Genomic DNA, 16,980 nt, shown 5'->3' with positions numbered 1-16,980 from the left:
ATTCACAAGAGTATAACAAAATCAAAAGCAGTGTGTTTTAATCAGTTATTTGGTTACATGAATATATTTAGTACAGTTTTATCTAAAAAAGGATGTATTTTTTCATGTTCACTATTTTAATTGTTGTGAAATTCACTGAGGAGGATGGTCCTCCCTTTCCTCCTCTGAGGAGGATGGTCCTCCCTTTCCTCCTCTGAGGAGGATGGTCCTCCCTTTCCTCCTCTGAGGAGGATGGTCCTCCCTTTCCTCCTCTGAGGAGGATGGTCCTCCCTTTCCTCCTCAGAGGAGCCTCCACTGACACACACACACAACACACACACAGATTGAAATTGACTGTAAGTGAGGTTACACAGCTCATTTCGCTACATACTGTATGAAACACACCCCCGAAAGAGGAGAATGTCAATGTTCTTGCTTATCCACCAATGACATCGTATTGTAATGACACCTTGCATTTAGAAGGTGTTACTGTAAATTCAAACTACAAAACATTACCAAGGACCTAATCATTTAGGACAGATTTCTAAAATTCAGTAAAACTAAACACGTTTCCTGACAGCTCAGTATGAGTTTGAACCTGAGGTTTAGTTTGAAGCTTGGAGTTGTTTTTCTTCTCAACTCACCCATACCCAAGCCCTCTCTGTATGTCAGGCAGGCAGACTTCCTTCCCTAGTTGGCACACTGGGCAGTGTGGGCACAATGAACTCAGATGTCCTCACACTGGGTGGCATGGTTGCGTGTGCTGGGTGCCCAGACAGTGCCTTGCATGCCCACGGCGTGTGCTGATTACTTCCTTGTCAAGAGCCAGTCACCCACAATGCCCTCTGATAGCATCAGGACTGATGGGAATCTGGTTGGATTTTTCCCGGCTCCATGCTCCTCTATGGCATTCCTCATTCCTAAAGAAAAGGCTCTTTTTAGGTTTGTTTAAGAATTGTTCAACGCAGTTGTTCCATGAACAATGTTTTCTTTGTCGTCAAAAACTTGTTTAGAATTGCTTTGTGATAATTACGTCTGTGTGTGTGTGTGTGTGTGTTCTCCCTCATTCTGTAGTATCTGTGTGTGTGTGAGTGTAGAATGGAGGGCCGTGTAGAGAGCTGGGGAAGGGGGGGGACAGGAGAACCTGGGTGACTGCCAGACGACCTTGGAACGACCCCTGACTACATCAGACAGAGACAGACAGAGAGAGAGCAAGAGGGAGGAAGAGAGAGAGGCAATTCAGAGCTTCCATTCTACTCCCCTCTCCCTCGTCACCTTCTTTGTGCCACGCACGTGTTGCAGCCTTGTAAGGCTGGCGCCTTGTGGGCCCGGGTATTAGGGCATTAGGGATGAAAGGGCAAGGGCCGCCACCCTGACTCTCTTTATTTGAGTCTGTGTGTCTCTCTATCATTGCCTCAATCCACCCTCAATCCAGTCTGTCTGTCTGTCTGTCTGTCTGTCTGTCTGTCTGTCTGTCTGTCTGTCTGTCTGTCTGTCTGTCTGTCTGTCTGTCTGTCTGTCTGTCTGTCTGTCTGTCTGTCTGTCTGTCTGTCTGTCTGTCTGTCTGTCTGTCTGTCTGTCTGTCTGTCTGTCTCTGTCTGTCTGTCTCTCTCTCTCCCTGTCTCTCTCTCTCCCTGTCTCTCTCTCTCCTCTCTCTCTCTCTCTCTCTCTCTCTCTCTCTCTCTCTCTCTCTCTCTCTCTCTCTCTCTCTCTCTTTCTATCTCAATTAATCAAATCCAATTCAAAAGGATTTATTGTCATGGAAAGTATTACCACATACGTTGCCAAAGCAAATATATAGAAACATATCAAATAAATGAGTAACAACGATTAACAGGACAACACAGTAATATTGAATGTGGACAATAATTCACTAATGATCGAGGCGAAGGCAGCAATGTTATTGGCCTGGCTGGTCGTTCCACTGACTGTCCCTACACTCACAGAAAACAAAATGCTATCTAGAATCTAGAAGGAGAAGCCGTTGAAAAACACATTTTGGTTCAGGGTATAACTTTAGATTTGTTTTGTAGAACATATGACCCAAAAGAGCTCTACCTGAAACCAAAAAGGGTTCAACCTGGAACCAAAAAGCGTTCTCCTATGGGGACAGCAGCGGAACCCTTTTGGAACTGTGTTGTATTAGTGTATGAGTGTGGCAGGAAGCTACTTATTTACAGTTGCTGTCTCTGCTCTCTCTGTAACTCTTTCTGGCTCCAAGAGAATTGGCTTTAATGTTCCAAACCCTCATTGGTTTGAGTAGCGTCAGCTATTTCTATATCATATTCTTTTGAATTTAACAATATGAATTGGGGTATTTAGCGTACTATATTGAACAGAACAAGGCCATGTCAATAAAACCTTGTTCAGACTGCAGGCCTTAATTCTCAAATCATTTTTTATTTTATTTTTTTTAAATCCGTTTTCAAATACTCACTGTCCAAAACAGCAAGTTAACAAGTGACCACATCGGATGTGTGTGTTCAGACATGAATTTGCTGACATGTCCACGCTAGTTGTCTTAGTAACGACTGGTGTGCGCTCAGTGGTGTAGGCTGATTGGTGGCGCTGCTCTGCTTCCTATCGCTCAGCAGTTATGTAGCAAGCTAAGCTGAGAACAATGCCTGCCATGGACGTTTCCTAGTTGCTTTGAATGTCCAAAGTCGTAGTGTAGGAACACGTTTAAAACCTCAAAGTATTCAGATGATCCGTCTTTCAAAGTAGTTCTTTTTGGCAAGCCACAGCAGTCACTGAGCTAGCTAGGTAGCTGGTTACCTTTCGAGTACATTCACTCATTTGTTTGTAAATAAATAACAAGCTAGTTAGCTACCACACATCCTTGTCAAACTGTCAACAGAGTAGCTAGCAAGCAACAGTCTATGCCAACAGTATAAAAACAACTTGAGGGCAAATAAATCAGATTTGACCTTTCGGACACAAGTCACATGGCTAAGAATCAGATTTGTATGTTAATTGGCTTGAAATAGCCAATTCCATGTGCTTTTTCACTGTTCAGACAGCAGGGAAAAGAACAGATTCGAATCAGATATGCAAAAATGTTCGATTTGAGTCACTTCAAACTGCCAATGTGAAGAAGGCTTTACTCTTGACAAAAAAAAACAGATAGAACCGTATAGTCCCAAGCTCTTGCATTGGCTCTGACAGACTCTCCTCTGTGATTCTGCCCCTTCGAACACCTTTGAAATCACTGTCACATTCACTCACTGAAAGAACACCATCAGTCAAAAATGACAGTAAATTGACAATTACAAGATGGACATAACCAGAAGTTCAGTTCCCTGCTTGTCAGCTGCTAGCTGTCTATCTGCTCCATAGTTAGGGGTCTGTCTCTGGGGACACACTTGCTCTCTCCCCTCCCAAGGTGTTGACAGTCTGTTGTTAACACAGTACACGGTGGGGTTCCTGGTAAGACATCTCTCTCTCTCTCTCTGCTAGCTTGCCACACTGTCAGCTGAGCTAGACTATACCCCTTAGGTCTCTGGCTCCATATCTAATGCAGCCAAAGTCTGTTTACATTGGTTGTGAGTTAATCACATGATATGTGGCTTGTTCTCCCATTGGATAAAGTCTGTCTCGTTTTGACTACATAATATTCCAGATATGTAGAATGGCTGGTGTGTGTTTTCTACTTGCTGGTGAGTAGGTATAACCTTCACTCCTCTATGCCTGAGAACCACAGTAAAGTACACCCCATCCGGTGTCTCTATGTCTCTCTTAGGTTTTTACCATTTTCACAGACTTCTAAAATCACTTGAAAGCTACCGGTTGAAGTGAATGTGTGTAATAGTTTGGTAGTTGTGTAATCAGGTGGATTGCGTATGAGGAGAGATTTCTTGGATGTATAAACAGTCATTAAAGTGCTAAGAACACACTGTAGAGCTGGCCAGTAACAGACCACAGGACGTTTCATACCTGCTTCTGATTCTTTGTTTCTTTTCTCCCATCAGAGATTCTAAGAGCTTCCATGTGAAGCAGCAATCCAGATAATTAGCCTTTGCCCAAGTGTGAGCTGAGAAAATAAAGTGTTTCTCAGTGGAAGCTACTCAGAGGAGGAAGGGGAGGACCATCCTACTCCTCTAACATAAAAAAAGTTATCCTTTTTAGATAAAACTATACTAAATATATTCACATCACCAAATAACTGACTAAAACACGCTATTTTGCAAAGAAGGTCTACAGTATCCTCAACAGCACTCTGTAGGGTAGCACCATGGAGTAGCTAGAGGACAGCTGGCTTCCTTATTCCTCTTGCCGGTACATTGACTTCAATACAAAACCCAGGTTCTGGGTTCTAACTCTGTTCCATAGACTTACACAGTAATGATGACGACTTCCAGAGGACGTCCTCCGACCTATCAGAGCTCTTCCAGCATGAACTGACATGTTGTCCTTCCAGTCAAAGGATCAGAGAATGAATCTAGTACTGAAAGCATAAGCTCCAGCTAGCTAGCATGGGAGTGCATAACGTAGAGGAGTGCATAACGTAAAGGAGTGCATAACATAGAGGAGGCATAACGTGTGGCGAGTAGTCTACTCAAAGAGAAAGAAAGACAATAGTTGAACAGTTTGGAACAAAATAATATCTTCAAATATCTTCAAAAAAAATATCTTCAAAAAATCTTCAAAAAAAAGAGAGAAAGAGGGAAAGAGGGAGAGAGAGAGAGAGAGAGAGAGAGAGAGAGAGAGAGAGAGAGAGAGAGAGAGAGAGAGAGAGAGAGAGAGAGAGAGAGATTATATTGTTTTCTTCTTTTTAGCTTGCTTGTTATTTACTCAGCTAGCTAATGCTAACTCAACAACCTGACTCAAACAGAGAGGAATTCTATTTTATGTTAGATAGATGGCTAAGGCTATCCAACACTGCAACTCTTCCAACTCAAGGTAAGCTTTCGATTTTATTAATTTATTGCCACCGGAGCCCACCGGTGTAACTGCTAAACTGCTTGCTGTACACTGTACTGCATGATTGTACATATGGATTGGATTGTGTGTTTACTAACGCATTAGCTGTGTAGAGGTAAGCGGTTATGGTATGAAGTTGTGACTTGGAGATGTGTTTTCGCCTGGTTGCAGTCAGCTGTTGTGTTGTGCACTGAAGTCCACAAGTGAAGGAAAAAGGTGACAGGAGGAGAACACGTAGATGCGAGAAGGAACGGGCAAAGTACCGATGCTGGTTGTGGCTGCTATGAAAGTGAACTGTGTGTGCGGTTGATCAGGGGTGTATTAATTCTGCTGATTCTGTATGTGGCTGCTATGAAAGTGAACTGTGTGTGCGGTTGATCAGGGGTGTATTAATTCTGCTGATTCTGTTGCAAAATGTTTCTTAAAAAGGAAGCAAACGGAACGGAACGGGATGGACCTACCTGAATTTGAATGTTTTGCAACTGTTTGGACTAGTGATTGCCCAGATCCACTAGATGCAGGCAAGAGTGTGCACGGCAGTATTGAATGTGTCACTGTCTGTCACCTCGATTACTCCAATTTGTCTCTCGACCTGTGTGCACCTACGTTATAAACTTTCATTTTGTCAGCTCGGTTGTAGCAACCTCATGATGGGTATAGGAAACATTTTAGCATCCTGTAGTGGCCTAAACCTATGGATGTTCCACTTCGCTGGGTGAATGGAATGTGAATGACTGTCATCCAATATGCTGTCATAGAAGTGGTCTTCAATGCTGTATAATGCTGTATTCATAAAGAATAGTCTCAAATGGCCCACGACCGCCACTGGAGTTACTGGTTCTTGGAAGTGTGTGTGTGTGTAAGGCGGGGGGTGCAATGCGCGTATGTATGACAGCGAAAGAGAGTAAGTAGGAGAGTTGAAAAGAAAGAGAAAGGCAGTGCAGGTAATACCACTTTCCTCTATTTCCCTCCATCCCCACTCACCTCCAGGCCACTTGATGCCTAGATTGAATGTCATGTCCAGACGTTCACATGTGGTCACCACCAACAACTGCTGCCATTGTTGCCTCTCTCAACAGTGCTAGAGAGAGACACAGGATAGCTGAGACAAAGGCAGGTTTTGAGAGCCCCCGTGACAGATGACAATGCTGCTACTGTTGTCGGGCCTTAGGGCCACAGTTGGGCCTATGGGGCAAGTGCAGCCAGCGGCCACTGTGAGGTGCAAATCAGTGGAGGCTGCTGAGGGGAGGACGGCTCATAATAATGGCTGGAACAGAGCGAATGGAATGGCGTCAAACACGTGGAAACCACTCCAGCTATTACTACAAGCCCGTTCTCCCCAATTAAGGTACCACCAACCTGACACACACATACATTTATTTATTTTTTATTTTACCTTTATTTAACTAGGCAAGTCAGTTAAGAACAAATGCTTATTTTCAATGACGGCCTAGGAACTGTGGTTTAACTGACTGTTCAGGGGCAGAACGACATACTGTACATGCATGCAGGCACCCACAAACACATAACACACACACTCCGAATGATGTTCTGCATTGAAGTGTGATTCATATGGTGATCTGCAACAATACCATCGCCCAATGCCCAACTTCCCTCTAGCTCCAACCTGCCTATAGCTGCCATGTCCCTGTCTGTCTCTGACATATCTGTCTGTCTCTCATTAGCAGCCTTTAGCCCCGAGGAGGCCCTCTGGCCCTCCCTGCCCCTTCCCCTCCAGCCCCACTCTAGTCCCCCCTGGCCCCCAGGCTCCTCCCCAGGAAAAGCCCTAATCCCCCAGGCCAATAAAACACAGATGCTGCGCCTCTCTCTGGAGACACTCCCCTCGCTCTTCCTGTCCCTCACACAAAAGACGCTAGTCTAAGGATAAGTCTTACTCTCTCTCCCTCCTTCTCTCGTTCCCCCTCTTTCTCTCGCTCTCGCTCTCTCTCTCTCTCTCTCTCTCTCTCTCTCTCTCTCTCTCTCTCTCTCTGTGTCTTCCACTCTATCCTTCTCCTCCCCTATTTTTAACTGGAACCAAAGCAACAACGTTTTCCCTCTGACATGAAATCAACCAACTTCAGACCTGTCCCTCTTGATATGCAGCACATGGCAGGTGTCTTCTTATTTGTCTTGTGTCCAGAAGAAAGAAAGCGGTCTTCCCACTAGCTTATAATACACAGCAATCACACACATTCATGCATCAACAGCCGCATACAAGCTAACACATACAAGCCCAGATAGACAAACATGCTCTAAACAAACCGTTAGCGTCACACACACACACACACACACACACACACACACACACACACGCACACACACACACACAAAAACACATGTACAGACACAGTCTCTACACAGACACATTTCGTTACATATTATGCTGGTTGGTTTGTTTTGGAGCGATGGGTTTTGGGGATGGCTGGCCCGGGTTTACTGGACTCCCAGGCTGTCTGCTATATGGAGAACAGCTGCTGGTACACTGGAACACACCAGTATATTAAACAGTACTACCAGTGGTTCCAGTCCAGGGGGGACTACATGCGTGACCACTGCCCTATACCTGCTGTGAGTGGGGTCGGTGTGAGTGGGGTCGGTGTGAGTGGGGTCGGTGTGAGTGGGGGCGGTGTGAGTGGGGGCGGTGTGAGTGGGGGCGGTGTGAGTGGGGTCGGTGTGAGTGGGGTCGGTTTGAGTGGGGTCGGTGTGAGTGGGGTCGGTGTGAGTGGGGTCGGTGTGAGTGGGGTCGGTGTGAGTGGGGGCGGTGTTAGTGGGGGCGGTGTGAGTGGGGTCGGTGTGAATGGGGTCGGTGTGAGTGGGGGCGGTGTGAGTGGGGGGCGGTGTGAGTGGGGTCGGTGTGAGTGGGGTCGGTTTGAGTGAGACCGTGAACGCATTTGATTAATAATGTCTACAGTGTATCTACTCACACTGATTTACTCACATTGCACACCCTGGGACAGGAGAGGTAGATTAAACAATAAGACCCGAGGAGGTGTGGTATATGACCAATATACCACGGCCAAGGGCTGTTCTTAAGCACGACTCAACGTGGAGTGCCTGGACACAGTCCTTAGCCGTGGTATCTTGGCCATATATCACAAACCCCCGTGGTGCCTTATCGCTATAATAAACTGGTTACCAACGTAATTAGAAAAAATATATATGTGTTTTGTTATACCTGTGGTATATGGTCTGATATGCCACGTCTGTCAGTCAATCAGACATGAGTAGACCTGCACAATCAGGTTCTGTAGCTCAGTTGGTAGAGCATGGTGCTTGTAACGCCAGGGTAGTGGGTTCGATTCCCGGGACCACCCATACGTAGAATGTATGCACACATGACTGTAAGTCGCTTTGGATAAAAGCGTCTGCTAAATGGCTTATATTACAATCACTTTAGTGTGTTGTTTCAGTAGATCGCTCCATGCTTTACAGAGACTCCTCCATTCTTTTCCCAGAGTCCTCCTTGCCCCTTTTCTGAAAAGGTCCTACACAGTGTGTGTGTGTGTGTGTGTGTGTGTGTGTGTGTGTGTGTGTGTGTGTGTGTGTGTGTGTGTGTGTGTGTGTGTGTGTGTGTGTGTGTGTGTGTGTGTGTGTGTGTGTGTGTGTGTGTGTGTGTGTGTGTGTGTGTGTGTGTGTGTGTGTGTGTGTGTGTGTGTGTGTGTGTGTGTGTGTGTGTGTGTGTGTGTGTGTGTGTGTGTGTGTGTGTGTGTATGAGTAAATGTGCATATGCTTGTCACTCCCTGTATTTCTGCCCCAGTTACCCTGTGACCAAAATCCCCACTGATTAAGTTGTAGAGAGAATGTGTGTGTTGACACAAGCAGCCTTTGAACACTCAATGGGAAAAAGGATTCCCCTCTATAGGATGCTCCCAGAGTCCCATGGCCTCCCTCTCTCACTGTTTAACAGCCTTTCCCTTTGTCCTGCCCACTCTGAGGTGAAAAGGTCAGGGGCCAAAGGTCACACGGACTCATTTCCACTGGAACGGTCAGACAAAGAGCCTCACACACACACACAAACAGGCCCTCCCTACACGCACACTTCATGAAGAGTTGGGGGGAGTAAACCAAAGAGTGTGTTCTCTTCATTAAGATGTTGTTTTCTTTCCTGGGTGCTTGAAGGGCCCCTTCAGGACTTCCATTGGGTGCCCTTAGCCCCACAAGCAGGCCCCCACTCCCCCAGCCCCCTGGCTCTGTGCAGCTCTTTAAGCCAGTGACCCAGGACCGGTCCAGATGGGCTGCAGGCCCATGCCAGCTTCCAGGGCCTCTTTAACTCGCACTCCGTCCAAATATTTCCATGATTGTAAAATGATGTTTGTTCTCAAAACACACACACTCTCTTACTCTTTTTTTTTGCAGACGACTTTTTCCTTTGCATTATTCCCTCTTACATGTTTCCCTCTCTAGAAGTGAAGAATGAGAAACACATCTCCATGTGTTTGTGTCTTTTGTTTGTTTTCACAATGGGCCAGTACTCTGAGGTGATTCTCAATCATTTCATCAGATGACAGGTACATCAGATGGGATGGGCATTCACTAGGCCAATCAACACCATCACTGGCTGTACTGTACCCCTACAGTAATAACCTGTACTGTACCCCTACAGTAATAACCTGTACTGTACCCCTACAGTAATAACCTGTACTGTACCCCTACAGTAATAACCTGTACTGTACCCCTACAGTAATAACCTGTACTGTACCCCTACAGTAATAACCTGTACTATACCCCTACAGTAATAACCTGTACTGTACCCCTACAGTAATAACATGTACTGTACCCCTACAGTAATAACCTGTACTGTACTCCTACAGTAATAACCTGTACTATACCCCTACAGTAATAACCTGTACTGTACCCCTACAGTAATAACCTGTACTGTACCCCTACAGTAATAACCTGTACTGTACCCCTACAGTAATAACCTGTACTGTACCCCTACAGTAATAACCTGTACTGTACCCCTACAGTAATAACCTGTACTATACCCCTACAGTAATAACCGGTACTGTACCCCTACAGTAATAACCTGTACTATACCCCTACAGTAATAACCTGTACTGTACCCCTACAGTAATAACCTGTACTGTACCCCTACAGTAATAACCTGTACTATACCCCTACAGTAATAACCTGTACTGTACCCCTACAGTAATAACCTGTACTGTTTACTAAACAATTATCTACCGTCTATATACAGTGCATTTGGAAAGTGTTTCCACATTTTGTTAAGTACAGCTTTATTCTAAAATGGATTATATTGCTGTTTTTTCCCCCTTCATCAACCTACAAAACAATACCCCATAATGAGAAAGCGAAAAAACAGGATTTTAGAAATGTTTGCAAATGTTTACAAAAATATTAGAATTAAATATCACATTTACATAAGTATTCAGGCCCTTTATTCAGTACTTTGTTCAAGCACCTTCTGCAGCGATTACAGCCTCGAGTCTTCTTGGGTATGATGCTACAAGCTTGGAACACCTGTATTTGTGGAGTTTCTCCCATTCTTCTCTGCAGATCCTCTCAAGCTCTGTCAGATTGGATGGGGAGCGTTGCTGCACAGCTATTTTCAGGTCTCTCCAGAGATGTTCGATCAGGTTCAAGTCTGGGCTCTGGCTGGGCCACTCAACGACATTCAGAGACTTGTCCCGAAGCCACCCCTGCATTGTCTTGACTGTGTGCTTAGGGTCGTTGTCCTGTTGGAAGGTGAACCTTCGCCCCAGTCTTAGGTCCTGAGCGCTCTGGAGCAGGTTTTCCTCAAGGATCTCTCTGTACTTTGCTCCTTTCATCTTTCCCTCGATCCTGACTAGTCTCTCAGTCCCTGCCACTGAAAAATACCACCACAGGATGATGCTGCCACCACCATGCATCATCGTAGGGATGGTGCCAGGTTTCCTCCAGACGTGACTCTTGGCATTCAGGCCAAATAGTTCCATCTTGGCATCATCTGACCAGATAATCTTGTTTCTCATGGTCTGGGAGTCTTTAAGTGCCTTTTAGCAAACTCCCAAGCGGGCTGTCATGTGCCTTTTACTGAGGAGTGGCTTCTGTCTGGCCACTCTACAATAAAGGCCTGATTGGTGGAGTGCTGTAGAGATGGCTGTCCATCTGGAAGGTTCTCCCATCTCCACAGAGGAACTCTAGAGCTCTGTCAGAGTGACCATCGGGTTCTTGGTCACCTCCCTGACCAAGGCCCTTCTTCCCCGATTGCTCAGTTTGGCCGGGCAGCCAGCTCTAGGAAGAGTCTTGGTGGTTCCAAACTTCTTCCATTTAAGAATGATGGAGGCCACTCTGTTCTTGGGGACCTTGAATGTTGCAGAAATGTTTTGGTACCCTTCCCCAGTTCTGTGCTTCGACACAATCCTGTCTTGGAGCTCTACGGACAATTACTTTGACCTCATGGGTTGTTTTTTTTGCTCTGACATACACTGTCAACTGTGGGACCGTATATAGACAGGTGTGTGCCTTTCCAAATCATGTCCAATCATTTGAATTTACCACAGGTGGACTCCAATCAAGTTGTAGAAACATCTCAAGAATGATCACTGGAAACAGGACGCACCTGAGCTCAATTTCGAGTCTCATAGCAAAGGGTGTGAATACTGTAAATAAGGTACTTCAGTTTTCCATTTATTTATAACTTTGCTAACATAAAAAACAAACAGTTTTTGCTTTTTCATTATGAGGTATGTAGATTGATGAGGGGGAAATATATTTAATCAATTTAAGATAAGAATGTAACGTGACAAAATGTTTTCCAAATGCACTGTATATACTACATAGGGTTTTACTGCAATTAAACAAAAATATCTGTAACTCAAATAATCACAGACACACACACAGAAAGAGAGAGAGAGAGAGAGAGAGAGAGAGAGAGAGACACAGACACACACACACACACACACACACACACACACACACACACACACACACACACACACACACACACACACACACACACACACACACACACACACACACACACACACACACACACACACACACACACACACACACACACACACACACACAAATGTATCATTTGCCACAAGTTTTGTATTTTTCCATATAAAAATAGCCATCTCGTCATTGTCATCATTATATACATCAATCAACAGCCTACACAGTGTTAAAGCTTTGGTAAAATTCACTTTTGGTTAAAAAAAATTCACAATGTTCTGCTTTCACTGAAAGCAAGAGCTCTTTGATACTTGTCTGATTATTTATCTAAAGGTTCATGTCACATTTCCTTAGGAAATTAGAATAGATGGAGATTACTTCCTGCTGTGTTTGCTCTAAACCCAGGGTCATATTCATGAGGGCAAATCATTGCAAAGCGTTTTGCAACAGAAAACGAAAATTAGAATTTCTTTTGGACAAGTTTGGGTAATCCCTTCCTGTTTTAGTCCCTTTTGTTCCGTTTGGTGCCTAATGAACGCGACCCAGGAGTGGGACAGGAGCCAACACACACTGTCCTCAATAAATACAACACGATCAAAAAAGTGGCCCTCTCAAGGAGGTCACTACACTACATTACATTTGGTCAACATGCAAAATCAACAATGACACAATATTCCAAACAAGTCCTTGATTTTCCCATACGAGAACAACGCCTTTGTTTTCATCAACATAGGATTGAAATGAAAGATATTTGATCTGATAACTCAGCTGTTACAATCCCCTGTTCTATAAGAACAGATTCTTCAGCCACTAAGACGTGGAAATCGATCGCTTATTGAGTTTCTTTTTGAAAGCATAGAGAACACCTGTTTGACTTAATCGAAAAGTGCTGTGGATCTAACACAAGACTGAGGAAGGGAAAGGAAATAGAGCGAGAGAGAGAGGCAGGGTCGGGAAGGAGGGAGAAAGTCTGAGCAACACTCAGGCGTCAGATAATAAAAAAACAAGAGCTTATTCACTGACTAAGACGTCACAGTAACACTGGAACATCCGTCCTTTGCCAATACCTTTGTTAAAGCCTGAACCTTAGAATAAAGCCTGAGCATGGCATGAAGACGCACTATTGAACTAGTCCTAGGGCTCGATTCAGTCTGTATCGTTAAAATGTAAAGGTCATTTCCGTTTGAGCCGACATACGCAGTCTTTACCGGGAATGCAATCTCCGCTCACGCGGGAACATTTAAATCACGCTATAGCACTGACCTTCAGCGATACAGATTGAACCCAACACTAATTTGGAAGTTTTCCTGGAATGTGTTTGTTGAGTACCTTTCCTATGGTTCGATGGTTGGCTGATGGTTCGTACTGAGGCCGCCTCGAAACCTTCACAGAATAATGATTAAACCAGAAGGAGATCCTTTTGACCAGATATGTGAAGGTAGTTTAGGGGGCACAGGAGGGGCATCTGACCACAGGGATACATTCTCACCCCTCTTAGCTAGGAGGGTAACCTCAGCATACCCTGAGCTAAAAGCCTCTGCACAACCTCGAAAAATAGTCACGTTTAAGCATTGAATGGAGGACAGATCATCAACATCTATGTTACGATAAATGTTCTCCTTGAGTTATTATTGCACTTCAGCAGGAGCTGGTTTGGGTTAGCCTTCTTTACGGCCCATGGAGGTTCACACTGGAGGGTGTGGTCTAGGATCCATCTTACACTCCCTCTGCCCGTTCCATCCAATGGGGTGGCTCACTATGCTGTGAGGGCATGCCCCAGGATCAGGTTTGCCAATCAGAGGAAGGTTTGGTAGTTAAGTCTCCTCCCTCTCCTTTGGTTCAGCTGCCCACTCTGACGTAGGTGACCCGTCCCTTGGCAGAGTTTAGACTGGCAGGGCCTGTCTTGAAGAATACAAGCTGGTGACCTGTAGACAGAGAAGAAGAAAAAAAAGTAAACGTGAATAAAAAGTAGAAAAGTAGGAGAGACCGTAAAGTTGAAGACTTTATGTTAAATGAACGGAATGTACCCTAGCACGTGCTTCCCTTCTACAATGTATGGTTGGTTAATTGCATGAATGCGATGACAATCGTACAATGCCAGAGATGCGGTGAGAGATATACTGTATGACAGGGGAGGAGAGGATGAAGAGTGAAGAGAATGAATGTGAAAGTGCTGGCCTGGTTCAATAACGATTAGTGATTGCCATGCTGATGTGCTCCCTCCAGACTGAGCTCCAATTAAGTGTGTGTGTGTGTGTGTGTGTGTGTGTGTGTGTGTGTGTGTGTGTGTGTGTGTGTGTGTGTGTGTGTGTGTGTGTGTGTGTGTGTGTGTGTGTGTGTGTGTGTGTGTGTGTGTGTGTGTGTGTGTGTGTGTGTGTGTGTGTGTGTGTGTGTGTGTGTACAATACAATGATAACACTGTAGCGTGAACACATTCATTTAACTCTTACCTGTCCAGGTTGTCTGATTGGTCAGTACAAATGCTCGGCACTGGGCGTGGCTCTCACATACACCAATAGCCTCTGTGATGCTGTAGACTGACAGCAGACATCCATCGTGCTGATAGGATGGCCAGCAGCGGTAGTTCTCCCCAGGAATAGAGGCATCCACTACACGCTTATAGTCTGCAGCGGAGAAGGAATTTAGTTAGCAAGGAAGGGTGTGCGTGTGCGTGTGTGTGTGTGTCTGTCACTGGCAGGGTGTAGATGCACTGAGGGTCCTGCACGCGTGTAATGAGGTAGGTCATTGTGTGAGCGTGGGGGCTCTGTTTTGTCTGTCTATCAGAGGGAGTGCCATGGAGCTATTGGGGAGTGAGAGGCTGACATGTCTTCTGTGATCCTCGACGCCACCCTCCCCCCCCACACACACACACAGACACGGCACACACACACTCACACTCCCCTTCTCCTCTCTCACCCTCCCTTTGCCCCACTAACTGTCTGACACACATTGTTAAAGGCCACTTTTCTACAATGGTTGCCACAGCAACCGCGACCCTGGGCAAATTGAACTCAGGAGTGACAGAGAGAGCAGAAGAGAGAAAGGGGGGAGAGAGATAAAGGGAGAGTGGTCTGAAGGGCCCAGGAATGAGGACCACACTAGAATACTTCTAAAATTATTTCTCTTCTCTCTATTTGTCTTCTCTGTTTTTATCATTCTAATCCTAAATCTTAAACGGGACACTTTAAAATATTATTATATATACTGTATATATATTTTTTAACCTTTATTTAATTAGGCAAGTAAGTTAAGAACAAATTCTTATTTACAATGAACGCCTACCCCGGCCTAACCCAGACGACACGGCCAATTGTGCACCGACCTATGGGACTCCTGATCACGGCCGGTTGTGATACAGCCCGGGATCGAACCCGGGTCTGTAGTGATGCCTCTATCACTGCTATGCAGTGCCTTAGACCGCTGCGTTACTCAGGATCCCTAAAATAGAAAAGGGCGATTGATTTAAAACATACAAATCAAATGAGATTACATTTCGATGCAATACATGTGTAGACCTACATTGCAATTTAAATGTGCATTTACCATGGCAATACAGTAACATAACTTTCATCAAATTGTATAATAGAGTGAATGAAAAAAGATCAAGATTGTTTTAACCAGATTCAGAGTTCCCCTGAGGTTCCACTAACAATATACAGATGAAGTCAGAAGTTCACAAACACCTTAGCCAAATACATTTAAACTCAATTTTTCACAATTCCTGGCATTTAATCAGAGTAAAAGTTCACTGCCTTATGTCAGTTAGGATCACCACTTTATTTTAAGAATCTGAAATGTCAGAATAATTGCAGAGAGAATGATTTATTTCAGCTTTTATTTCTTTCATCACATTCACAGTGGGTCAGAAGTTCACATACACTCAATTAGTATTTGGTAGCATTGCCTTTAAATTGTTTAACTTGGGTGTAACATTTCAGAAAAGCCTTCCACAAGCTTCTCACAATAAGTTGGGTGAATTTCGGCCCACACCTCCTGACTGAGCTGGTGTAACTGAGTCAGGTTTGTAGGCCTCCTTGCTCGCACATGCTTTTTCAGTTCTGCCCACAAATGTTCTATAGGTTTGAGGTCAGGGCTTTGTGATGGCCACTCCAATACCTTGACTTTGTTGTCCTTAAGCCATTTTGCCACAACTTTGGAAGTATGGTGGGGGGGTCATTGTCCATTTGGAAGACCCATTTGCGACCAAGCTTGAACTTCCTGACTGATGTCTTGAGATGTTGCTTCAATATATCCACATAATTGTCCTCCCTCATGATGCCATCTATTTTGTGAAGTGCATCAGTCCCTCCTGCAGCAAAGCACCCCCACAACATGATGCTGCCACCCCCGTGCTTCACGGTTGGGATGGTGTTCTTCGGCCTGCAAGCCTCCCCTTTTTTACTCCAATCATAATGATGGTCATTATGGCCTAACAGTTCTATTTTTGTTTCATTAGACCAGAGGACATTTCTCCAAAAAGTATGATCTTTGTACCCATGTGCAGTTGCAAACCATAGTCTGGATTTTTTATGGCGGTTTTGGAGCAGTGGCTTCTTCCTTGCTGAGCGGCCTTTCAGATTATGTCGATATAGGACTCGTTTTACTGTGGATATAGATACTTTTGTAACTGTTTCCTCCAGAATCTTCACAAGGTCCTTTGCTGTTGTTCTGGGATTGATTTGTACTTTTCGCACCAAAGTACGTTCATCTCTAGGAGACAGAACACGTCTCCTTCCTGAGCGGTATGACGGCTGCGTGGTACCGTGATGTTTATACTTGCATACTATTGTTTGTACAGATGAACGTGGTACCTTCAGGCATTTGGAAATTGCTCCCAAGGATGAACCAGACTTGTGGAGGTCTACAAAACAAAAAATCGGTCTTGGTTGATTTCTTTAGATTTTCCCATGATGTCAAGCAAAGGAGGCACTGAGTTTGACAGTTGGCCTTGAAATACATCCACAGGTACACCTCCAATTGACTCAAATGATGTCAATAAGCCTATCAGAAGCTTCTAAAGCCATGACATAATTTTCTGGAATTTTCCAAGCTGTTTAAAGGCACAGTCAACTTAGTGTATGTAAACTTCTGACCCGCTGGAATTGTGATACAGTGAATTATAATTGAAAGAATCTGTCTGTATACAATTGTTGGAAAAATTACTTGTGTCATGCACAAAGTA

General features: G+C 44.6%; 1 protein-coding gene across 1 annotated transcript in view; it reads right to left on the bottom strand.

The window, feature by feature from the left end:
• Positions 1-11,937: 11,937 nt before the first annotated feature.
• Positions 11,938-16,980, bottom strand: part of pkdcca (protein kinase domain containing, cytoplasmic a) — a 42,671-nt gene continuing 37,628 nt past the window's right edge. Inside the window, exons 6-7 of the mRNA XM_046358876.1 lie at positions 14,249-14,422; positions 11,938-13,724 (exon numbers count right to left, since the gene is read on the bottom strand). Coding sequence (XP_046214832.1) covers positions 13,639-13,724; positions 14,249-14,422 — 260 coding nt within the window. The 3' untranslated portion in view covers positions 11,938-13,638. The remainder of the gene's footprint in view (positions 13,725-14,248; positions 14,423-16,980) is intronic.

Source organism: Oncorhynchus gorbuscha, linkage group LG08 (assembly GCF_021184085.1).
Source record: "Oncorhynchus gorbuscha isolate QuinsamMale2020 ecotype Even-year linkage group LG08, OgorEven_v1.0, whole genome shotgun sequence".
Classification (NCBI taxonomy): Eukaryota; Metazoa; Chordata; class Actinopteri; order Salmoniformes; family Salmonidae; genus Oncorhynchus; species Oncorhynchus gorbuscha.
The sequence above is the reverse complement of the archived record's forward strand: the minus strand, read 5'-3'. Positions and strand labels throughout refer to the sequence as shown.